A 25,698-nucleotide genomic window follows, 5' to 3' on the forward strand; every position below is an offset into this window, starting at 1 on the left:
GGGGACCAGCGCTGTCCGGAGACACTTCCGGGTCATGTGGCCAGCGTGACATCGCTGCTCTGGCGAGCCAGAGCCGCACACGGAAACGCCGTTTACCTTCCCGCTAGTAAGCGGTCCCTATTTATCTACTTGCACTTTGACATGCTTTCGAACTGCTAGGTTGGCAGGCGCTGGGACCGATTTCGTGTGCATGCACACTTCTTCACAAAAGCTCATACCAATAACAAACTTAGTTGGTCTCTAAGGTGCTACTGGAAGGAAGTTTTTTATTTTGTTTCGACTACGGCAGACCAACACGGCTACCAACCGGTAACTATCATCACCAAAGAATGGCCAGGCTGTCCAGGTAAACCCATTAACCGGTTTCCTGCCAGACAGAATTCTGCTGTAGACCACCCCTTCTGTGATGTATGTATGATGAATTTGGGGGGTGGTTTTGAGGTACAGGGTGGCAATTTGAAAAGCCTATATAAGAGCTTGCGCACCAATGTTCTGGGTTCCTCTCCTCCCTGTTGCCTGTGGGGTGGAGCACCCTGTTGCAACAGTTTAATAAAGATCATGCCAACTAGCTGTTTTGCTTCTCAATATTCTCTGGCCCCATCATCCCTAGCTAGCATGACCGGTGGTCAGGGATGATGGAAACTGTGGTCCAAAAACAGAGACTCGAGTTGGCGAAACCGCGGGCCGAAGGGTTAGTGATTCTTTTCGAGTGGAAAATTATTTCCAGGTGACCTGAAGTCAATTTTACTGCAGTGGTACCTTGGTTCTCAAGCAATTTGGAACCCAAACACTGCAAACCCGGAAGTTAGTGTTCTGGTTTGTGAACATTTTTCGGAAGCCGAACGTGCTCCATTTTGCGTATTATACTTCTGTTTTGATTGTTTCACTGAGGTCTGTCTGTTTTTTGTGGCTTTTTGTTTTGTTTTCCGGACTGTGTAGAACGCAGTTCAGCTACTGATTGATTGCGTGGCTGCAGTTTATTGCTTTCATTTTAGGGATCAATGGTCTTGCTAGATAGTAAAATTCATGTTCAATTGCTGTTTTAGGTGTTGTTTTTAAAAGTCTGGAACGGATTAATCCGTTCTGCATTACTTTCCATGGGAAAGCGCGCCTTGGTTTTAGAACGCTTTGGTTTTGGAACGGGCCTCAGGACGGATTCAAGTTTGAGAACCACTGTATTCCTTTCGAACTCTCGCCTGTCTGGTTGCCCGCCAAGCCTCCATTTCAAATGGAAGCAGTATTTTTGTTTTGTGAAATGAAATTTCTCCTGCGGGACACACAAGAAACCAAAGAACGGATGCAGATCTCATGACGTCGCAAGGGTTGGTTTTTAAAAACCGAAGTCTTTTATTAAAAGTCTTATTCAAATTTCTCTTAACAAAAAGGAGATATATAAAAAAAGGACCGGAAAACCCCAGAAAGAACAAAACAAAAAACCGCACGCACAACAAAAAAAGGAGAGAGGAATCTTCATTTCTGGGTTTAGCTTTTGACCACATCATAAGGCCTGCTTTGGAACGAGGGCTAATATCTTAAAACTCAGAAAAACCACGTTCTGTTGTGAAGTGGGGGCAGGCAGGCTATCCCGCGGAAGATGGAAACACAAATTAAGAGAATTAAATTTGTGGTGGTGGTGGTGGGGTTTTTTGGGGGGGGGGGCAGCAAAAAGAAGATGATGTCACCTGCCCTGGGACAAGATGCTGAATGCCAGAATCTCCAGCAATCCAGCTATTCCGCCCCCCCCCAAGCAAAGATCTGGGATTCAGTAGGGAAGAACCTATCTCTCCCCCCCCCCCAATCTTGTAGGATTTTTATCGCCAACCTCATTCCTAGGCCCCAGCGCCGTGCCCAGATGTGCAGCCGTCGTCTCCCCAACCCCGAAAGCCGGGACCCTGAGACTGGCCCCCACCCCACTTGTTGCATGCTGCCGCGATTCCCTCGAAGAAGAGAGACAAAGAAAAAAAAGAGTTTCTGGACTGCAACTGGGCTTGGCAATGAAATATCGCCATCTGCGGACACAGATGCGGACAAACGGAACGTTATATATGATTGGGCAGCACAATTTCGCTTCGCTCTTCGTTCATTCTTCTCCTCTCCCTCCCATTACTGTCATGTTTTTGTGCAGCCCTTACAAGTTAGAAGCCTCAGGTGGAATCCCCAAAACCGGGGAGGAGGGAAGGAGAAAATAAAAAAAATAAACAGGAGTCAGGAAGACGCCGGCTCTGTTTTTCTTCTAAAGCACTCGCCTTGTTAAGGATAAAGCAAGTTAAGGAGCGGGGGTTGGGATTCAAGCCCCCACGGGGGGGGGGGGTGAGCCCCAAAATAATACGGCAGCCCTCCATCGGGGAGCATGGAACCCCCTCAAATTAAATTGGAAATCTGAGCAAATAATAAGGAATTCTGCCAGCAGGTCTTAGGTAACTCAAGTCAACCCAACTGGGGAAAGAATATCGGAGAACGGTTGGGGGGGGGGTTTACAGGGACACACCACATCCGAAGAAAGCCCCCCCAAAAGAAAAAGTGTTGGGCCGACCGCAGATCAGCTAGCTTAGAAAAGAGGCTTTTTTCTTGGGGGGGGGGGGGAATAATACAGTTGGAAAAATGGAACAGCATCCTGAGTGGTCTGGGAATCTGCCACAGCTGGAGAATTCATCGCCGTCGTCATCACTGCACCCAGATTCCAAAACTGCCGCCTGTGGGAGGGGGTGTCCCCCACCCAGTCCTGCCCCCTAGTGGCAGAGCAGAGAACTTGTGGTTTTTTTTGGGGGGGGGGCAAGTGGTGTGGAAGAAGAGCGAAAACGAGTTTGTCCGGCGCACCATCCGATTCGCGAAGCCTTTGGTCACAAAATACCCCAAAACAGGAGAGGAGTTGAAGGGGTACTTGGGGGGGGGGGGAGAGGAGAAAAACTGTGCGCATTTTCTGGGGGGGGGGGAGGAGAAAGCCACTCAACGACGTCTCCTGAAACACCTCAACTGTATTCTACATTTTAAAAAAATATACTGTGGATGTCGCAGCGATACAAAGGGGTTGGTGGGCCCGGAAGCAACTGTGGGGGGCCGGGGGTCAGAGTGCGGGTGGGTGGGGGGGCCCACAGGAGCGGGAGAGGAAGGGGAGAGAAGAAATTTGTCGTCACAGTCTCACTTGCGGAACAGCAGGGGCCAGGAAAGTCACAGTCCGTAAAAAAACGGATCGTCTGGCTACGAGGAAGAGGAGCCGGTCAGTCGTCTTCGTCGTCGTCATCATCGTCGTCGGGGTCGTCTTCCCCTTCGTCCTCAATCTCTCGTTTCCGCTTCTCGCCCTGAGGGAGATCTTTTTTTTTTGGGGGGGGAGAGAAAAAACACACATATTTAAAAACAAACAGCAATGTCCACCCCTGTCAAAATTATTTCTTTGTTCTGTATTTGTAAGAAAAAGGCTGGGAATAAACAATGGAACTCACTGCCTATTGAAATCAAGAAGGCAGCTGCTGAAAATATTATAGACAAGCCTTTTAGGAAGCTGGGGTAATTTTAATCTCCTGATGTTTTAACTTCTGCATCCATCGCAGCTGACTTAAAAACCAGCCGAGTGACGCTCTGTGCATTTTCACGGGTGCATTCCGCACGCCAACCTTGTAAGGTAAAAAGGTAAAGGGATCCCTGACCATTAGGTCCAGTCGCGGCCAACTCTGGGGTTGCGGCGCTCATCTTGCTTTATTGCCCAAGGGAGCTGGCATACAGCTTCCGGGTCATGTGGCCAGCATGACTAAGCCGCTGCTGGCAAACCAGAGCAGCACATGAAAACGCCGTTTACCTTCCTGCCGGAGCGGTGCCTATTTATCTACTTGCACTGGTGTGCTTTCGAACTGCTAGGTTTGCAGGAGCAGGGACCGAGCAACGGGAGCTCACTCCGTCGCGGGGATTCGAACCGCCAACCTTCTGATCGGCAAGCCCTAGGCTCTGTGGTTTAACCCACAGCGCCACCCGCGTCCCCCCTGTAAGGTAGGCTAGTGCAATCTGAGATACAGACAGAAGGTTGGGAGATAGGAGGTTTGCTCAGAGCTACAAGAGTATTCAGACTGAGGACCTGGGATTTAAAAGCCCATGCCTAACCAGCCCTCAGATTATCTTTTTGAAAAATATATTTTTATTAAACTTTCTGTTTTACCATTTAGACTGATATTTTAAGGTTGTTTAAATGAATAATGGCTTCCCTTCTCTTTCCGTGGTTCATTCTGCATATCCTGCGAATTTTACACAAATTATACCATTCGGTATTCCATCAAAACTTATTTACACTGTTGAATTTATCTTAACGCTGCCCACGTTTTCAAGTGTACACAATCCCCCCCCCGTATATTCCATAAACGATTTCTTCTCTAAACTTATGTTCTTCTTGTTCTCTTATTCAATGTTAGGTCTGCAAACTGCGCATATTCCATCAGTTTCCATTCCTCTTTAGTTGGGACCTCGCTCGTTTTCCATTTTTGGGCTAACAAAACACGGGCCGCAGTAGTAGCATACAGTGGTGCCCCGCAAGACGAATGCCTTGAAGGCAGAAAACCCGCTAGACGAAAGGGTTTTCCGTTTTCAGAGGTGCTTCACAGGACGAATTTCCCTATGGGCTTGCTTCGCAAGACGAAAATGTCTTGCGGTTCTTGAGGGTTTTTTTCACTCCCCACCCCCTTTTTCTAAGCCGCTAAGATGCTAATAGCCTTTTAGCAGCTAATCCGCTAATCCCTTAAGCCTTTAACAGCCGCTAATAGCCGCTAAACCGCTAATAGGGTTGCTTCGCAAGACGAAAAAACCGCTAGACGAAGAGACTCGCGGAACGGATTAATTTCGTCTTGCGAGGCACCACTGTACATAAATAACCTCAATAGCCCTTGGATCAACTATCCTTTGGGAGGAAAAGGCTTGCCACCTCTTCGCCACCCCTCAGAGACCGGAGCGCTGATTTAAAAAGGCTCACCTTCGTCTTCATCGTCATCCTCGCCTTCCTCTTCCTCCTGAAGTCAAGAGAGGAGCAAAAGCTTTTACCTCAAACCCAAGAAGGGGACACAGCTCGCAACTCTCACAAATTTAACCTGTGCGCGTTCAGCTATTATTAATTCAATTGATAAAGCTCCCGCCATCGAAAGATCACAGGGCAGCGTGCAACATTAAAAGCACATGACGGAACATCAATAATGGTTAAATAAAAACATGAAGGAGGATACTGACAGGCAGGCAAAAGAATAATAGTTAAAAACAGCCCTCTGCCCCACACTTTCACAGTACACAGTTTATTTATGCAGGCATGTCCAAAGTCTGTTTCGGGGGCCTAATCTGGCTCCCGATTTAATCTGGGCACCCCTGATTTAATGGGTAAAGAGGAATGTTTTTTGCCTGGCACCTAAAGACATGAAATGAGTGTCTCTCTGAGGAGAGCATTCCACTCTGAGGGAAATCTGTTTACACCATCCCACCCACAACAGACCCCATGGGACTTTTAAACTCAGGTTTGTGGGTTTTGAGCCCCTAAACGGCCTCAGTCCAGTATACCTGAAGGAGCGTCTCCACTCCCATCGTTCTGCCTGGACACTGAGGTCCAGCTCCGAGGGCCTTCTGGCGGTTCCCTCCCTGTGAGAAGCCAAGTTACAGGGAACCAGGCAGAGGGCCTTCTCGGTGGTGGCACCCGCCCTGTGGAACGCCCTCCCACCAGATGTCAAGGAAATAAACAACTATCTGACTTTTAGAAGACATCTGAAGGCAGCCCTGTTTAGGGAAGCTTTTAATGTTTGATGTATTACAGTATTTTAATATTTTTTTGGGAAGCCGCCCAGAGTGGCTGGGGAAGCCCATCCAGATGGGCGGGGTATAAATAAAATATTATTATTATTAATAATAATTATTATAACCTTGGGTGAAAGGTGAGAGGACCCTCAGTCCCTTCCAACTCTAAAAGCCTACGATTACAGCTTTGCGCAACGTCCCTGAAACATATACCCAGTGCCAAGCTGAGAGTTGCCTATGTCTTAAAAAACCAACAACCCCACAACCCTGAGCCTTGTCTCTAAAGCGCTGGAGAGGCGCCGCGGATAAAATTGAGGTACAGCGCCCCTATTTGAAACCAGCTCTTCAACCACAACAATGAGGACCAGAATCTTGCGTCCCCCTTTAGAATATGGTAAGAGCATGCATTTGATCTCAGGGTTAAGTAGGCTCGCCTAGGTACAGAGGAAAAGAATATTATTGTGATTATTTAAATGGCTTGGCTTTCTGCAAGGCAGTTTCCTCCCCATCAGAAGGATCAGCTACCTGCAAAACAAATCTCTTTTTCCTCTGTCTCTGGGGGAGGGATGCTGTTACTGAACATAGCACCCTTTGTTCTAACCGCTCTGGAAAATGCGAAGTTAGAAGCGGGGGGGGGGGGGGGGGGAGGGAAGGAAAGCCGCCTTGCAAACTTACTTCATCGTCAACCCCGTCCTCTTCCTCCTCCCCATCCAGATCTTCTTCATCCTCCTCGTCGTCGACTGCATCCTCGTCGAGTTCTTCTTCGTCTTCTTCCTCTTCCTCTTCGCCTTCTGGGGAAGGAGCAGAAGAAATATATATATATATATATTCCACGAGAGATCCAAAAAGGATAGAGGAAGGATTTTCCCCACCACAGCAAGTAAGAAACAACGACAACAACCCCGATTTGTGTGGAGCTTTTTCTCCCAGGGATAATCGATTCAGAAGTTCCAAAAAGACGATTGAGCAGTTTATTGAACTAGGATCAACGGAAGGAATTAAGAGATTATTGTACTGTTATGGCAAAGCTAACGGGAGAGATAAGAACTTTGAAAAATAATGGGAATTAAAAAAAAAATGTATTTAGGAGACCACTGTAAGCAAATTTAAACTTGAGCTGGACTCTAAGACTCACCTGTAATGTAACGAAAACTATGGATGACTTGGAAAAAGGAAATTTGGAGAATGGATCTGTAGTTATAAACATTGTCACGAGGAACCACATAGGGGACGGTGTTAAGTCAAGAGATCCAGAAAATCTCAAGGGATGATTATATTAACTGATTGATGGTAAAATTGTATTTATTTATTTTTTAAATATTTATTAAGGGTTTTATAATTACGGGGGGGGGGAGGAAAAAGACAATAAAAAGAAAACTAAAAAACAATACATCAAAAAAAGCAAAAAAACAATACGTCAACACAACTCCTCCCATTTTTGTATTCCAGTTAATAATTAAAACAGCAAATCCTTTTCATCTTCCACTGCTTTCTATCATTTAGTTGTCTTAATTATTTTAACCTTATTTTACCATCAAAAATCTTAATATTTATCTATACTTAGGTCCTTATCATATTTCTACTAAAGTGATGGTAAAATTGTATTGGTAGAAACAAATAAAAAATATTTCAAAAAAGAGAGATCATTGTACTGTTATGGTATATAAGGCAGGCATCCCCAGACTCGGCCCTCCAGATGTTTTGGGACCACAATGCCCATCATCCCCCGACCACTGGTCCAGTTAGCTTGGGATGATGGGAGTTGTAGTCCCAAAACATATGGAGGGCTGAGTTTGGGGGTGCCTGGTATAAGGGACGGAATTTAGGGCGCAGGAAATGGGGAAGAAATAATAATAAATAAAAAACCACTGTGGGAGATAGGGCTGGAAGTTGATGAAAGGAAAGGGAAAATCCACGATGCATTGGAGCGTACGGCGCATTTGATTTCCAAAAAGCCCTTCCCACAGTCTCACCTTCCCCATTCTCGTCGTACTCGTCTTCCAGCCCGTCCACTTCCGGGTCGGAGTCCGGCGCCTCTTTGTCGTTCGTGTCAAAGCCGTCTAGGTAAGTGAGTTGCGGGAGGAGGGTGAAAATGCTGTCCCGGTAGCTGATGAGTGTCGTCACTTCGCAGTTGAAGAGGTCCAAACTTCGTAGGTGAGACAGCTTTTTCTGTGGAGATTCTGGAGGTGAACCGGGCGAACGATAATCGCATGACCCCCCCCGTCCCCGCAAATCAGAGCCGGGAGCTGCAGTCAGCACAGAACGCTGCAGCAAAATGGCTGACCCCTTTGCTCAACGGCACAGGTTTGTCACTGGGACAAATTTTAAAGTGTGCATAAACCACGTTTTGCAAACCACCACCTTCAGATTAGCAACGGTATGTAAAATTAATTTAAAAATAAATGTTTTTTTGCAGCAGGGGAAAAAAACAACTCCTGATGTAAAGAAATTGAAGGTACCTTTTATCATATGTGGCAGATGTGTTAAGGTGGTGAAAGCTTTCTGGGAGATATATAATGAACCGGGAAAAATGTTTAAAATAACAAAACGCAGAAGCTTTTAACATGTGTAATTAAGGTAAGACGGGGAATATGCAGAAGAAATGATTCTGAGGAGATATGGAAGGTGTTTTTGTACTGTTAAAACTGAAAGGAGTCAAACCATCGCAAGAGGTGTTGAAATTTGGGGGGGCTGGATAAGTTACAATGGAACTGTCTTGGTGGTGGGGAGCGCATTTTTATTCATGATTTTTACTTAGTCAAAATAAAATAAATGATTTTCAAAAACCTTGCTTTTGTCTAGGCAAGGCCACTCAAACGTCTAATTCTGGCACATTATGTCCATTGATTTCAATGAGTCTACTCCGAGAAACAGGACCCAGATGGCTACAAGCCCAAGACCCTAACCAACCCCCCTGCCAATTCAAGGCTTTGAGGCCTCGCGCTCCCACCAAACCACAACCGTGCAGTTCTTTGCAAACCATGAGGACTATGTACTTGACTTTGGGTTACAAAGCAAAGCAGCAGCAGCTAAATTCTGGCAGGAGAGAATAAAAGCACCTCAGAATTTGAGGATGAAAAAAGGGGCGCACCGCCTAGGAAGAAAAGGGGAGAGGAGAGAGGTGACTCCGCCAAAAGAGGAAACACACAAATATAGATAGATAGATGATAGATAGATAGATATAGATAGATAGATAGATGATAGATAGTTTCCTCCAGCCCTTTGAGAAGAGGAGGGCAGAGGAGGGCAACCAAAATGGTCAAAGGCCTGGAAACGATGCCTTATGAGGAACGGCTAAGGGAGCTGGGCATGTTTAGCCTGGAGAAGAGGAGGTTAAGGGGTGATATGATAGCCATGCTCAAATATATAAAAAGATGTCACATAGAGGAGGGAGAAAGGTTGTTTTCTGCTGCTCCAGAGAAGCGGACACGGAGCAATGGATCCAAACTACAAGGAAGAAGATTCCACCTAAACATTAGGAAGAACTTCCTGACAGTAAGAGCTGTTCGACAGTGGAATTTGCTGCCAAGGAGTGTGGTGGAGTCTCCTTCTTTGGAGGTCTTTAAGCAGAGGCTTGACAACCATATGTCAGGAGTGCTCTGACGGTGTTTCCTGCTTGGCAGGGGGTTGGACTCGATGGCCCTTGTGGTCTCTTCCAACTCTATGATTCTATGATTCTAAGAGTGTTTAACTCACCAGCGGCTCCAAAGTGTTTATATCCTTGATTTTGTTCCCGCTAAGATTCAAGTGCGTCAAGTTTGGAGTTTTTTCGGCAAGGACTTCCAAGCCGCCGGAAATCCTATTGTCGCTCAGCTCCAGCTACGGAGGGGGGGAAAACAGAAAAGCTTCAGGCTTCGCAGTTTATTTCTTGGGGCTCAAATCCTTAAAAAAACCTCAACAACAACAACAGTTCGGCCCTCACGCATCTTCACTTCATCCAACCTGGCCCTCTCTGAAAAAAAGTTTGGGCACCCCTGTCTTATAGGGAAGATGGCAGTTCCTAGAAGGATCCCTTTAGCTTTACGCCAGCGTCCTGTTGCTTACCTTGCGCAGTTTATTGAGTTTTGGGAGGTTGGCGACTGACAGGAGGTTGACGTTGATCATACTGAGGAATTCGAGGTTTTCAAAGTCAGAGGAGAGCCCTCCGATCTTGCCGTCGTCGGAGCGGCAGTTGTCCAGTACCAACTCCTTCACCTGGGGAAGAATTGCAAAATGATTTAAATTGTGCAGGATGCTTACGTTAGCCAGATTTAATATGTTTCCCTCAATGATAGTGAGAGGAAGTTAGCTCATTCCCCTGGAATCAGAGCGTCTCTGCAAAGGTAGTAAACAGGAACCTGAATCTTGTGATTTTGGCATTTATGCCAGAAGACCATTATTAGAGCCCTTACAACTCAATAGGCTGATGTCTACACTATCAACGGTTCGGGACCTGCTTTCGGACAGGAATGATCAAATTACAGTGGTGCCTCGCAAGACGAAAATAATCCGTTCCGTGAGTCTCTTTGTCTAGCAGTTTTTTCGTCTTGCGAAGCAAGCCCATTAGCGGATTAGCGCTATTAGCGGCTTAGCGGCTATTAAAGGCTTAAGGGATTAGCGGATTAGCTGCTAAAAGGCTATTAGCGGCTTAGCAAAAGGGGGTGGGGGGCGAAAAAAAATCTCAAGACTCGCAAGACATTTTCGTCTTGCGAAGCAAGCCCATAGCAAATTCGTCCTGCGAAGCACCTCCAAAACGGAAAACCCTTTCGTCTAGCGGGTTTTCCGTCTTGTGAGGCTAATAGGGTTGCTTCGCAAGATGAAAAAACCGCTAGACGAAGAGACTCGCAGAACGAATTAATTTCGTCTTGCGAGGCACCACTGTACTGCAAACCCGGAAGTGCTCCGTTTTGAGCGTTACGCTGAGGTCTGTCTGTTTTCGCTATTTATTTTGCGGTTTTGTGGCTCTTTTTGTGTGTGTGACTGTGTGGAACCCAGTTCAGCTACTGATTGTGTGACCGCAGTACATTGCTTATTGCTTTCATTTTATGGATCAATGGTCTCATTAGATAGTAAAATTCATGTCTGGAACGGATTAATCTGTTTTGTATTACTTTCTATGGGAAAGCGCACCTTGGTTTTGGAACGCTTTGGTTTTGGAACGGACTTGCAGAAAGGATTAGGTTTGAGCACCTAGAGTCGCACCTCAGAAGTCGAACAGAGTTTGTTCAGCTTCCAAAATGTTCGGCTTTTTTTAAATATTCCTGCATATTCCTGGATTGCAATGGCACAAGGTCACACAGGAAAAGATTCGAACCCTGGTCTTCTAGGCACAATTTCTGAAAAAGACCCAGTGGCCTTGATTTCATCCCCAGCTCTTCGCCACCAGAGATGGCTCGGGTCTTTGCTGTCGTTGTTGTCGTTTTCGGGTCACCTTCAAAGGGAGCCCCTGAGCTATCCTAACATATGAAAGGTATCCTTGGTTAAGCATCCTCAGGCAGCATGAAAGCTCTTACTAGTACAGTGGTACCTCGGGTTACATACGCTTCAGGTTACAGACTCCGCTAACCCAGAAATAGTACCTCGGGTTAAGAACTTTGCTTCAGGATGAGAACAGAAATCGTGCTCCGGCGGCACGGCAGCAGCAGCAGGAGGCCCCATTAGCTAAAGTGGTGATTCAGGTTTAAGAACAGTTTCAGGTTAAGTACAGACCTCCGGAACAAATTAAGTACTTAACTCAAGGTACCACTGTATATATGACCTTTGGAAAGGCGAGATTTGCTTTGCCTCCGGTTTTCTTATGTGTAATTAAACAGGACTCCTGTTTAATTACGAGGGTAAACGGGAGGGACCACCTCACAGGACGGTCGTTAAGGGTCACAGATAAAACACACGCTTAAAAAAAGATTTTGGGCGTTTAAGAAGAGCAGCATCAGCAAATGAAACAGGATCAGGGACTGGGGGACTCTGTACCAAACCTGTCTGTCCCCCCCCCCCCGGCAAAAAAAGAGAAATTTGCTAACCCCAACCCATCAATCTCCAGAAAAGTTTTTCATTTGTTCGGGAATATATTTTCAGCCAAGCTCACAGAGCCATCTGGTGGCCGCGAGCCGCAAAAGGACTCTGGCAACGTAGTTAAAGAAGCAACAGCCATTTCCAAATGCAAAACGACTATTTTTTTTTAAAAGGGCTTTAAAAATACTCCCAGAAAACACGCAGCGGTTCTAAGGCCCTCCCCCCACTCTCGTTTTTAAGCCGATTATCAAACATTGCAGAGAGAGTTTCTCTCCCAATGCACAGGCTTTGTAATAGTTTTAATTGGAGTTTGAAGAAATGCACAATTAACGGGGCTCAAGTGTTGTGAACTCAAGATATGTAGGCCAAACGGCAGCTTAAAGCTAGGCTGCAGGTCCCCACAGCGGAGTGTCTGCGTGGCATTCTCTTTCTCAATGAAATTTATTAGTATTTATTTCATAATTGCATAGTTGCAGCATTCGAGGAACTTCAGTAATAGTTGCAAGGTAGATATAAGAAATTAGATATATTAAGAATAAGTTTAGTTATGATAAAAGTGTGTATTGGCAATAAGTAATATGAATTTGAAGTATGTAATAGAAGGGAGGTTGGGTCTTTAGTGTTAAGACCAATAGATGTTTTATTGTTTGCTAAGAATATTATGGGTTTATGGTTATTTTTGTAATTTGTGTATAATTTGGTATTTGTGTTTTTTGTTTGTTTGTCTTTCTTGTTGTATAAATAAAAAACTTTAAAATTAAAAAAAAAGAAATTTATTAGTATTTATTTCATTTCTAAGCTGTTTTGTATTTTAAAGCCAGGGCGGAGAGATATATCTCAAAGTGGTCTGAAGCCCATAAAAACACCTAATACAGGGGTCAGCAAACTTTTTCAGCAGGGGGCCGGTCCACTGTCCCTCAGACCTTGTGGGGGGCCAGGCTATATTTGGGGGGGGGGATGAACGAATTCGTATGCCCCACAAATAACCCAGAGATGCATTTTAAATAAAAGCACACATTCTACTCATATAAAAACACGCTAATTCCCGGACTGTCAGGCCGGATCGATAAGGCGATTGGGCCGGATCTGGCCCACAGGCCTTGGGTTGCCTACCCCTGGTCTAATTAATTAATCAGCACTAAAGTCAGTCTGGCATCCTCTAGAGCGGTGGTACCCAAACTTTTGGGGGCTGATTCCCAGTGCCCAGTTCAGAATTGCAGTTTGCATAACCCACTGAGGAATAATCATCATCATCATCATCATCATAATCATAATAATTTATTATTTGTACCCCGCCCATCTGGCTGGGTTTCCCCAGCCACTCTGGGCGGTTTCCAACAAAGATGAAAAATACACTAAAATGTCACAGATTAAAAACTTCCCTGAACAGGGCTGCCTTCAGGTGTCTTCTGAATGTCAGGTAGTTGTTTATCGCTTTGACATCTGATGGGAGGGCGTTCCATAGGGCGGGCGCCACTACCGAGAAGGCCCTCTGCCTGGTTCCCTGTAACTTGGCCTCTCGCCCTCCAGATGTTTTGGGACTACAACTCCCATCACCCCTAGCTAACAGGACCAGTGGTCAGGGATGATGGGAGTTGTAGTCCCAACAACAACAACAACAATTTATTATTTATACCTTGCCCATCTGGCTGGGTTTCCCCAGCCACTCTGGGCGGCTTCCAATAAAACACTAAAATACAATAACCTTTTAAACATTAAAAGCTTCCCTAAATAGGGCTGCCTTCAGATGTCTTCTAAAAGTTTGGTGGTTATTTTTCTCCTTGACATCTGGTGGGAGGGAGTTCCACAGGGAGGGCGCCACCACCGAGAAGGCACTCTGCCTGGTTCCCTGCAACTTGGCCTCTCGCAGTGAGGGAACCGCCAGAAGGCCCTCAGCGCTGGACCTCAGTGTCCGGGCAGAACGATGGGGGTGGAGACGCTCCTTCAGGTATACAGGACCGAGGCCGTCAGATCTTTCCAGGCCCGACATTTTAACCCTGACACCCCACTGGCTTCCTAGAGTCCTCCTGCTATTGGGCAGCTCTATAAATTAAGTTGTTAGAAAATTATTAGCCACGTGTTGCTTCAGTTTTTCTATAAATTAAGTGGGTCAATCAGCATGGGAAAAGTAAGAATGTCACTTAGAGAATGATCTAAAATATTTTCACAGAAGCTTGAGTTTTCTTTATTTATTTGGTTATATTAGCTCAGGCTTCCTTAACTTCGGCCCTCCAGACTTAACCTGAAACTGTTCTTAACCTGAAGCACCACTTTAGCTAATGGGGCCTCCTGCTGCTGCTGTGCTGCCGGAGCACAATTTCTGTTCTCATCTTGAAGCAAAGTTCTGAACCCGAGGTACTGTTTCTGGGTTAGCAGAGTATGTAACCTGAAGCATCTGTAACACAAGGTAGCACTGTATTAGATCATGGGTAGGCAAACTAGGTTTGCCAGAAGTGGCTTAGTCATGACCCGGAAGCTGTACGCCGGCTCCCTCGGCCAGTAAAGCGAGATGAGCGCCACAACCCCAGAGTCGGCCACGACAGCCCACGAATGGTCAGGGGTCCCTTTACCTTTAGGCAAACTAAGGCCTGGGGGCTGGATCCGGCCCAATCGCCTTCTAAATCCAGCCCACGAACGGTCTGGGAATCAGCGTGATTTGAAATGAGTAGAATGTGCCCTTTTATTTGAAATGCATCTCTGGGTTATTTGTGGGGCATAGGAATTCGTTCATTCCCGCCCCCCACAAGGTCTGAGGGACAGTGGACCGGCCCCCTGCTGAAAACGTTTGCTGACCCCTGTATTAGGTGTTTTCATGTGCTGCAAACCAATTTGAGATATACCGTATTTTTTGCTCTATAAGACTCCCTTTTTCCCTCCTAAAAAGTAAGGGGAAATGTGTGCGCGTCTTATGGAGCGAATGCAGGCTGCGCAGCTATCCCAGAAGCCAGAACAGCAAGAGGGATTGCTGCTTTCACTGCGCAGCGATCCCTCTTGCTGTTCTGGCTTCTGAGATTCAGAATATTTTTTTTCTTGTTTTCCTCCTCCAAAAACTAGGTGCGTCTTGTGGTCTGGTGCATCTTATAGAGCGAAAAATACGGTATCTCCCCTCCACAAGGTCTGAGGGACGGTGGACCGGCCCATGGCTGAAAAAGGTTGCTGACCCCTGAATTAGATGGACCAACGTAAGGCAGATTTCTCTGTCCTTACTGAAATCTGGCGTCTCACCCTGCCGCTTTTTGACAAAAAGGAAACAAATTGCTCGCTGGGAAAACACTCAACACCCTGGTATTGCTTTGCGGGTCAGCGAAGACCAGGCTTTGCGGACAGACTCGGCGCAGCCCAATTTTGGCAGGAGCACAGCTTCCGCAGCAGCAGCCCCAAAGCCTGGGTGAGTCAGCTGTGCGGTATCACGGCTGAGTGACCTAATCCTGGCCAGCAGCAATGCCGCCGAACCGGCTGCGTTAGCAGACGGCGCGAGAAGCAGCCGGATTCTTTGCACTGCGAAAACCAAGCTGGTTTTCCGCCTGCTTCAAACCCAATAGAAGGTGCAGCCGTCCGGATACAACGAACCAAACGTCGAGATCGGGGAAAGGGAGGACTTGGGTTAAGGAAGCCAGCACCCTATGATGGCAACATCACCAATCTCTCAAAGCATTTCATAGAATCATAGAATCCTAGAGTTGGAAGAGACCACAAGGGCCATCGAGTCCAACCCCCTGCCAAGCAGGAAACACCATCAGAGCACTCCTGACATATGGTTGTCAAGCCTCTGCTTAAAGACCTCCAAAGAAGGAGACTCCACCACACTCCTTGGCAGCAAATTCCACTGTCAAACAGCTCTTACTGTCAGGAAGTTCTTCCTAATGTTTAGGTGGAATCTTCTTTCTTGTAGTTTGGATCCATTGCTCCGTGTCCGCTTCTCTGGAGCAGCAGAAAACAACCTTTCTCCCTCCTCTAGGTGACATCCTTTTCTATATTGGAACATGGCTATCATATCACCCCTTAACCTCCTCTTCTCCAGGCTAAACATGCCCAGCTCCCTTAGCCGTTCCTCATAAGGCATCGTTTCCAGGCCTTTGACCATTTTGGTTGCCCTTCTCTGGACACGTTCCAGTTTGTCAGTGTCCTTCTTGAACTGTGGTGCCCAGAACTGGACACAGTACTCCAGGTGAGGTCTGACCAGAGCAGAAGACAGTGGCACTATTACTTCCCTTGATCTAGATGCTATACTCCTATTGATGCAGCCCAACTTGGTTGGACCGGTCATGTTGTGTGGATGCCTGATTACCGTATTCCAAAGCAACTACAGTGGTACCTCGGGTTACATACGCTTCAGGTTACAGACTTCGCTAACCCAGAAATAGTACCTCAGGTTAAGAACTTTGCTTCAGGATGAGAACAGAAATCGTGCTCCGGCGGCGCGACAGCAGCAGGAGGCCCCATTAGCTAAAGTGGTGCTTCAGGTTAAGAACAGTTTCAGGTTAAGAACAGACCTCCAGAACAAATTAAGTTCTTAGCCCAAGGTACCACTGTATAGCATATCTATCCATATTTGTTAACTGACGTGGCTGAACTGAAACCTGAAGCACCACTTTAGCTAATGGGGCCTCCTGCTGCCGCTGGAGCATGATTTCTGTTCTTATCCTGAAGCAAAGTTCTTAACCTGAAGCACTATTTCTGGGTTAGCAGAGTCTGTAACGTGAAGCTTCTGTAACTGTTAAAATTGTTATTAAGGAAATGATTCATTTTTCTCCCTCCAATAAAGCACAGCAGAAAAGTTGTCCAAATATAAACGGTTAACTTATTAAACCTCACCATAATTTCATAATTATCTGTCCATGTACTTCTAACGGTATAATCAAATGATTTAAATCTATTCCACCCTACTGCGAACGGCTCAATTGTATGCAGTTCCCATTCGCTGCTTTGCCACACTAGGGACTAGCGCCATGCGAAGGCGGCCTGGAGCGCAGGACTGTAAAAAGCAGAGTGGTTTTGATTTAAATCAAACCAATTTAAATCGCTAGACTTGATTTAAATCACTTTCTTACAGAAAGACTCATTCTCACTGGTATAATCTTAATATTTACAAACAGATAAAGGTTTCATTTTTGGAACAATAATTTTTCAGAGTCCTTTCTTTAACAGTGATATTATCAATTTGGTTATACTATTAGGAATACATAATTACGTAAAGTTTAGCAAGTTAGCCGTTTATATTTGGACAACTTTTCTGCAGTTCTTTACTGGAAGGAGGAAAAAAATAACCATTTAAGCAACTTATTTAACTAAAACAGTAACATTACAACATATGTATCCATGTTTCTTAACCGATGTGGTTAAACAATTAAAAACAGCAACAACTTAAGACTTGAGTTTTAGCACACATAAAAAACTTAAAACAAATCCTTATTTCCTGTTGAATAGCCTCTGGAGTATAATGTAACAATATCCTTAGAAACATTTTTCCTCCCAAAGCATTTTGCATTGTAAAAATCCAATTAAAATCAAAAACATCCAATTTTTTGATTATTATTTTTTAATCACTGGTTTTTATCCACCCTGGTATAAAGCAAAGCGGGGCGTGGGTGGCGCTGTGGGTAAAAGCCTCAGCGCCTAGGGCTTGCCGATCGAAAGGTCGGCGGTTCGAATCCCCGCGGCGGGGTGCGCTCCCGTTGTTCGGCCCCAGCGCCTGCCAACCCAGCAGTTCAAAAGCACCCCTGGGTGCAAGTAGATAAATAGGGACCGCTTACTAGCGGGAAGGTAAACGGCGTTCCGTGTGCTGCGCTGGCTCGCCAGAGCAGCGATGTCACGCTGGCCACGTGACCCGGAAGTGTCTCTGGACAGCGCTGGCCCTCGGCCTCTTTGAGTGATATGGGCGCACAACCCTAGAGTCTGTCAAGACTGGCCCGTACGGGCAGGGGTACCTTTACCTTTACCTTTATAAAGCAAAGCAAAGGGTTCAGGGGAGACAGCGTAGCAAAGCTCTGGAACAGCATTTTCCAAGCTTGTGGGAGCCCCAACTCGCATCATCCCTAGCTAGTAGGAGCAGTGGAAATTCTTTTTCCTTTTTGCTCCTTTCCCCTTCCTGCTCTGCTCTGGTCCTTTGCATTTTGTGTGGGTTAAGGAGATGCAGATGAAAGACCCTGTTTGAGAGAAAGGGAAAGGAAGATCTCCCAGGATGGCAAAAGGTAAAGGACCCCGGACGGTTGAGACCAGCCAAAGGCGACTCTGGGGTTGCGGCGCTCATCTCACTTTCAGGCCAAGGGAGCTGGCGTTTGTCCGCAGACAGCTTTCCGGGTCATGTGGCCAGCAGGACTAAACTGCTTCTGGCGCAACGGGACACTGTGACGGAAACCAGAGCGCACGGAAACGCCGTTTACCTTCCTGCTGCAGTGGTACCTATTTATCTACTTGCACTGGTGTGCTTTCGAACTGCTAGGTTGGCAGGAGCTGGGACAGAGCAACGGGAGCTCACTGTGACACAGTGGCATAGCGTGGGTTGTCAGCACCCGGGGCAAGGCAAGTAATTTGCGCCCCCTAACCCGGGGCAAGGCAAGTAATTTGCGCCCCCCCCCCCCGCTGCACTGTCCCTCCCCCAGATAGTCCCTCGCTCTCTCTCCGCACCGCACGCCTGGCACCCTCCCCTCCACAGTGGGCGGCGACCCGGCGGCTTGGATCGGATTCGCACAGCCAGCACTGCAGTGAGAGAGAGTGAGTGAGCCAGGTAGGGGCAGAGAGCTGCGAGTGCGAGCGCCCCCCCCAGATGTTGCGGCCGGCCCCCCCTACGCTACGCCACTGCTGTGACGGAAACCAGAGTGCATGGAAACACCGTTTACCTTCCCGCTGGAGCGGTACCTATTTATCTACTTGCACTGGTGTACTTTCGAACTGCTAGGTTGGCAGGAGCAGGGACCGAGCAACGGGAGCTCACACCGTTGCGGGGATTCGAACCGCCGACCTTCTGATCGGAAAGCCCAAGCGGCTCAGGGGTTTAGACCACAGCGCCACCCGCGTCCCAGGATGAAGCTGGGGAACAAAGGGCAACCCTCAGGTGGAAGCTTCATAGTATAACAAGAGCTGGAAGGCACCCCGGAGGTCCTCAAGTCTAACCTCTTGCAATGCAGGAATCTTTTCTGCAAGATCTCGAACCCAATACCTTGAGATTAAGAGTCTCAGGCTCCAGCAGGCTGAGCTATCATCCCTCTCTGCGCGGGAAAAATTAACGTTTACCTGCGAAAGAGGACTTTGTATTCTCCCTCCTTCCCCTTTGCTGCTGTTTAGAATTGCGGTTTTTTATTGTAATTTATTATGGAACGCCTTAATACAATTTTTTTAAAAAGGAATTGTAGTCCAAAACTAGCTGGAGACCCAAGTTTGGAAAACCCTGCTCTAGAACAGCGCCCTGAAAGTTTTCGGGCGATGACTCCTGTGAGCCCCAGTCAGCACTGTTAGAAACACAGATATACCTTGGTTCTTCAATGGAATCCACTCCGGAAGTCCTTTCGACTTCCAAAACGCTCAGAAATCAAAGCGCGGCTTCTGATTGGCTGCAGGAAGCCAATCAGAAGCTGTGGAAGCCCCGTCGGACGTTCAGGTTCCAAAGAACATTCACAAACCAGAACATCCACTTCCGGGTTTGCGGCATTCGGGAACCAAAACATTTGAATCGCAAGGCGTTTGACAACCAAGGTACATCTGTTTAAGCTCATTGCCAAATGGCACCTTACTCCTAGGTTAAAGTAAGTGGAATATCGAGGTGCCTTTTCCAATGAAACTTTATTATTATTATTAATTTCTAGACGGCTTTATATTTTAAAGAAAAAAACCTCAAAGCGGTTTTTCAACACATTAACACCTCCAATAAACCAAATGCCAGCTTCAAGGAATATACAGTGGTACCTCGGGTTAAGTACTTAATTTGTTCCGGAGGTCCGTTCTTAACCTGAAACTGTTTTAACCTGAAGCACCACTTTGGGGCCTCCTGCTGCCGCCGCGCCACAATTTCTGTTCTCATCCTGAAGCAAAGGTCTTAACCTGAGGTAATATTTCTGGGTTAGCGGAGTCTGCAACCTGAAGCGTCTGTAACCCGAGGTACCACTGTATTTCAGATCCTTCTCTAAGGGACATTTAACTCTCCCCCTATTTATTTACTACGCACCGTATTTTTCGCTCTATAAGATGCACCAGACCACAAGACGCACCTAGTTTTTGGAGGAGGAAAACAAGAAAAAAATATATTCTGAATCTCAGAAGCCAGAACAACAAGAGGGATCGCTGCACAGCGAAAGCAGCAATCCCTCTTGCTGTTCTGGCTTCTGGGATAGCTGCGCAGCCTGCATTCGCTCCATAAGACGCACACACATTTCCCCTTACTTTTTGGGAGGGGAAAAGTGAGTCTTATAGAGCAAAAAATACGGTACTCAATTTATAGAGCTGCCCCATAGCAGGAGGCCTCTAGGAAGGCAGGGTGGGATAGTGGTTAGAGTGTCATAGACCGGGACCTGGGAGATCAGGGTTCGAATAACAACTCAAGCTCCCTGGGTGTCCTTGGAGTCAGCCACAACCTCTTGATCTACCTCGCAGAGTCGTTGTACGGATTAACTGAGGGGAGGGGTGTGTGAACCATGGACTCTTTGGAGAAAAAGGTGGGAGATTTGGGCAACAAATAAGCTCTTCTACTGACCTGCTTAAGAAAGCTGGAGAGATTTGCTAGGTGGAAATCTCCCAGGTGAAAGACTTCTGGGAAAAGATTTATAACGAATTGGAAAAAAATGTTGAAATATACATTTATAAAGAAACCAGAGGCCTTTCTTCTTGGAGTAACAGGTTTGGAATAGCCCAAGAAAGATGTTAAATTATTTTTGTATGCCAGAACTGCTGCTCGTATTTTGTTTGCTAAAAAGTGGAAAACCCAAGAATTATCAACAGTAGAAGAATTGCAGATGAAGATGATGGATTTTTCGGAGCTAGCCGACCTCACCGGAAGAGTCCGCGACCAGGAGGAGGAGTATCAGGAAGAGTGGAAGAAAATTAATGATTATTTAGTAAAATTTGTCAAGTTAAACTAACTAAAAATAGCTTGCAGATACTTAGTGGGCTTAGTATTTTATTTATGTTAAGTGATGAATTAATATGTTTAATTCCATAAGGTGAAGATCTAAGGATGTTAAGGATTAAGTTAAATTTCATAAAAATTGGGATTTGGAAAACCGTTAAAAGGACATGCAATGAAATTCAACCAAGGGGGAAGCGGGGAAGTCACTTAACAAAGTTAATAACTGTAATTTTCAATAAGGCTACGATTTATGTTTCTTTGTCTTGTGTGTTTGTTTGTTTATAATATTATGAAAACTAATAAAATTGGGGGGAAAAGGAAGCTGGGGGGATTTGCTAGGTGGAGATCTCCGCGTGGTCACAATCGGACCATTGCCAGTCGCAAAAATGCACATGGCTAATTTCTAACGCTGCTGGTCAGCCCAGCCATATACCGCCAAAGCTGATTGGGGGGGGGGGTTGTACTCCACAACCGTCAAGGCCGTTCCGGAAACCCTACTTGTGTCAGACCCCTGCCAAGAAAAATATTTGCCGTGTCCTCATCTGCTAAAGCTCATTCCCCTCTCGTCCCGCCCAATAAAAGAGCTCTTGGTAACTTAAAAGCCCGCACCAATTCAGACTGGCCCCGAATTTACGGTGTCACCTTTTGACCAATAGTGCCTTAGGCACTTTCGAGGCAGGGGGAAAAAGAATGAGGCTAAGCCGAGTAGACACTGGTTTCCATCTTGACCCAGCCACAAATGTTATGAGCGAGCCCTATCCTTATCCCCATTTCACAGATGGAACAGCCAAGGTCATTGCTAACCCAACTTACTGGGGGGAGAATTCCACACACCTGAAACGTTCTAGGTTGGAGTTTCCCAAACTTGGGTCTCCAGCTGTTTTTGGACTACAACTCCCATCATCCCTAGCTTGCAGGACCAGAAGCCAGATTGGCATATAAATAGTATATTATTATTATTATTATTACCACCACCATCTATAGCATTTGAAGCAAACACAATGGGTTGTTAGTCCTACTCAGAGCAGACCCGCTTGAAATTAAACTGCCTTTTTAATTCAGAGCCACTAATTGCAACGGTTATAATTTAGTTGGATGCAACCCACTGCAATTTTCTCTCATTCTCCCCCCCCATTGCCTATTTTAAACTGCAAGCTCCTTGAGGACAGAGACTCATCATCTACGGAAGAGAAGGGTCTGAAATGTTTTCCTTGAAGCCTGAACTTGTTTCATTCCAGATCATTTGACTGGACGTTTTAATGTGTTGTAAACCGCCTAGAGACAGCCCTCCCCTTTTAAAATATAAAAGCAGAATATAAAACCAAAATAATTAATAAGGGTAATAATAAAGTTCACCGCAAAAATGAAAAAAACAGACACCTAGTCATTCCATTGTGGCAACCATAAGCTAGGTCTAAGGTGCAAGTTTGGAGACTAGCTTAAAAATCGGGAGTTTCTAACACCAAATAGAGAGGCTGCCCCCCCATCGCCCTGTCTCAACAATGTGATGAATACATAGGTTCTCAGTGGCAGAACAACTGCTTGGAGTGCAGAAGACCCCCCAGTACACCTGCTAGGCATGCAGAAAGCTCTCAGCTGGAGAGCTGCTACTATCCAATGCAGACAATGACCTGACTCACGTTTTACGTAGTTAAGCGTGGCTCTTTTTAATTTTTAAGGGAGGGTGTTTTCTACGTGAAACACGCTGAAATTATTCTTAAACACAGGTACAATGATCGGAAACTCCAAACAAGATTCCCCTAGAGGTGCCTGTTTATAGTCCTTCCCTCACAGAACTACAATTCCCAGAGTTCCTTGCTGGGGGAGCCATGATACTGCCCAAGCTATCAGTAGTGGAGGAGGCAGTCCTGACTCCTCCCAAAAGAGGGGGGGGGCGCCAAGGCTTAACCCCCACAATGGCAGCCACACACACAGGAAGCCAGGCGCCTGGAAACCAACAGCAGAGGACCAGTGTCCACACCTGGCAAGCCCCCGCCCCCCAATACACAAAACGCACCCCCAAAATGAGGCTGATCCAAACTGCAGCCAGCAACCCTCAGTAAGAAAGGTCAGCTTGGCTCCTGGGTGCAAGCCGTGCAAAAGCATTGCAAAAAATGGACCAGAAAGCCTAAACACACACACACACACACACACACACAGATTGTGTGTTTGTGTGTGTTCTGCAAGACTTCCAACAGCAGTTTCAGACCCCCCCCCCCCCGTCCAAGTCAGGGTCAAGGCTCTATCTTCCAGCTCCTGGGTGCAACCGTAAATTCAATTGGTTCGTGTGTGTGTGTGTGTGTGTGTGTGTATCACCGCCCTCTCCCCCCACCCCGCCTTTCATTCAGCCCAAGCCACGCTCCCCCCCTGCTGCTAAACCATCTTGGATGACCCTTTAAACCCCCAAACCATAAAAGGCCCCCTTGCTCCGCCTTGGCCTCTCCATCCGCCTGCCTGACCTAGTCCCCATCCCTCCCCCCACCTCCAAAAAAAAGCTACACGTGGACGCGGCTCGGCATGCATCCATTCCGCCGCCCCCCCCCCCCGCAACATCCCCTTCCTTTCCCTTTCTGCTTCTCTCCCAAAACCAAGAGGGGGGGGGGAACTCTTGAGATTTTAATCTCAACCCCCCCTTTTTTTTTTTTACAAAGCAGCGCCTTCTTTGGCGAGGCGCGCAGCCACCCAGCGCCAAACCCCCCTCCTCTCCTCTGCGCTCTCAAAAGCTCCACTGTGGGTTTTTCTCCTCCCACTCCACGAGGTGGTAAAATGGGGGGGGGGGGGGGTTAGGAGGAGGGAATTAAGCGGGTGGGAAACAAACTCTTCCCTCACTGATCGCCCTCCTCCCAGCACCAATAGTTATATATGTAACACATATATAATCGCCTGTGGTTTTTTTTTAGTAAACGCGTTTCCACGTGCGCAGCTGGCGGGGGGGGGCGGGAAAGAGAAGAATTGTGCTTTTGGGAGGGCGCAAGGAAGCGGTTTATGGAGGGGGGGGAGTGCCGTAGGGAGGAAACTGCCGCCATCCTTCCGGGCCTCCCCCGACCCAAGATTGCATTTAAAAACACACCACAAAAACCCCACACCATGTGCGCTTTAGTTACGCATCATTTATAGACCGGCTAAAGCGAGCCCTTACAAACGAAGCCGGGGGAAATCACAAGTCACAACTCTGACCCACGATGGGGGGGGGGCGGTCCAAGGCCTACAGGGCATTTCTTTCTCCCTTTGGGGTGGGGGTGTTGTTCCGCTCCACCTTTCCGGAAAACATTCAAATGCCTTCTCCAACATTCCTGGGGTGGGAATATTTTTTAAGCCACCCCCCCCCCGCGGCCACATAACTACCCCACTCACCGAGCGCTCTCTTTCTCTCCCCCCGTCCCCGAAAAAAAAACAAGCAATTCACCCCCCCATTAAAAAAAAACCCTCAACTAGGCGTGGGAAGTAGCCAAGTAGGCCTCGGTTCAAGCCCCCAAGCAAGCGTTAAGAATGTAAGGGAAACCAGATTCCCCCCCCCCCCACTTAGAAAATTTACAAAACACATGGGTCAAGGGGCGGGACAGGACCCCCCTCCCCCCAAAAAACAGATCCCAATTTGATTATTTTATTTTTAAACCCGCCTGTTCCAAGAACCCCCTAAAACTTATCTTGTGCGTAAAAACACACTTTTGGAGAGGCGAATGGCAAAGCGGCGCATGTGTTGCTGTTGGGGTTTTTTTGGGGGGGGGGTTCTTAAAAGGGGTCGCCAAAAAATAGGTCAAGCCCCCCCCTTTTCTCTCCAAGAGGCAGGGATGTAAAGGATCGTGGAGGAAAGGAAGAAGGCGCGGAGAAATGAGAAGAAATGGGGAAAAGTGCACTCCAAAAACTGCAAGGCGAGGATGGGTTTCCGTGCGCCCAGGAGCGCGGCGCGCGTCTCCAACATGTCGGCCGCGCACACGTGTGCGCGAAGCGGGCCGGAGGCGGGGGAAGGCAGCCGGGCCTGGGCCGGGGGAAGGAGGGAAGACTCACCTCGGCTGGCTTCTTGTTCCGCAGCTCCAGGTTGAGCCGTTTCTTCATCTCCATGGCGGCCGGGCGACGTCTCCGCGCGGCGAGGCGAGTCTCAGGCGAAGAGCAACAGCAGCAGGCGGCCGCGCGGACGGGAGCAGCGAGCTGCGGGCTCCTCCCCGCCGCCGCTTATATAGCAGCCAGGCACCCCAGGCAACAAAAGGGAGGCGGGCGGAGGGGGGGGGAGCCGACGGAGCCGGGAGAAGCGCCCCCTGGCGCCGGAGAATTGCCGCTGCGACGCGCCCGCCTCAGAGGAACTCACCGGGCAGCGTCCTCTGCTGGCCGCGCGGCGCCTTCGTTCGAGGGCGCGTTTTCCTTTCAACGGGAAAATGAATGAACACAATGGATTGGTCATGCGAATACCGCTAATGATAATGACCGGTGCTTTTTTAAAACGTGGGGGGACTCACCACGAAGTTCATTTTTTTAAATTATTTAGAGCCCAGTTGCAGCGTTCTACCCTCACCCCAACTGTGGCGAAATGTAAGATTGGATGAATAAACTCAAGCAGACAATGATCTGGATTAAAAATGGCCTCAAACTTTATTGATTACAGACATAGGTGGAGTTTTGGCTCAGGAATTGGGTGTATATATCTGTCCCAGCCCTCCCCAACCAAAAAAACAACAACAATTATTTAATTTAAACAAGGGTAATGTAACTCATTTCCCCAGGGTTTCTGCTCAAAACCCCCTCTAATAATAATAATTTAAAAATCCTATCACTGTTAGAAAGAATATTATTGGTATTATTATTAGTAGTACCCTGCCCATCTGACTTGGGCAACGCAGCTACTCTGGGTGGCTTCAAACAGATATGAAAACATAATAAAACACTAAACTTTTTTTTTT

At 47.1% G+C, this 25,698-nt stretch overlaps 1 protein-coding gene across 1 annotated transcript; it reads right to left on the reverse strand.

The window, feature by feature from the left end:
* Nucleotides 1–1,323: 1,323 nt before the first annotated feature.
* LOC310668528 (acidic leucine-rich nuclear phosphoprotein 32 family member D-like) lies at nt 1,324–25,000 on the reverse strand. Its single transcript, XM_083421916.1, has 7 exons — nt 24,812–25,000; nt 9,799–9,948; nt 9,451–9,573; nt 7,728–7,923; nt 6,430–6,545; nt 4,952–4,988; nt 1,324–3,310 (listed from the first exon to the last, which is right to left on the reverse strand). Exons 1-7 carry the CDS (start codon nt 24,863–24,865, stop codon nt 3,219–3,221), a joined length of 768 nt encoding a protein of 255 aa, XP_083278042.1. The 5' UTR covers nt 24,866–25,000; the 3' UTR covers nt 1,324–3,218.
* Between the last annotated feature and the right edge of the window lie 698 nt (nt 25,001–25,698).

This window comes from Podarcis tiliguerta (assembly GCF_965153285.1).
Source record: "Podarcis tiliguerta genome assembly, chromosome: 18".
NCBI classification, from domain to species: Eukaryota; Metazoa; Chordata; class Lepidosauria; order Squamata; family Lacertidae; genus Podarcis; species Podarcis tiliguerta.

Bases quoted from the DNA above. Each gene is read 5' to 3' on its own strand.
- LOC310668528 (XM_083421916.1), bottom strand. From the start codon at position 24,865: ATGGAGATGAAGAAACGGCTCAACCTGGAGCTGCGGAACAAGAAGCCA. The intron at 9,574-9,798 runs GTAAGCAACAGG...CCCCCTCCGTAG, and splicing joins AACTCAATAAACTGCGCAAG to CTGGAGCTGAGCGACAATAG. The intron at 7,924-9,450 runs GTGAGTTAAACA...GAATCTCCACAG, and splicing joins TAAACACTTTGGAGCCGCTG to AAAAAGCTGTCTCACCTACG.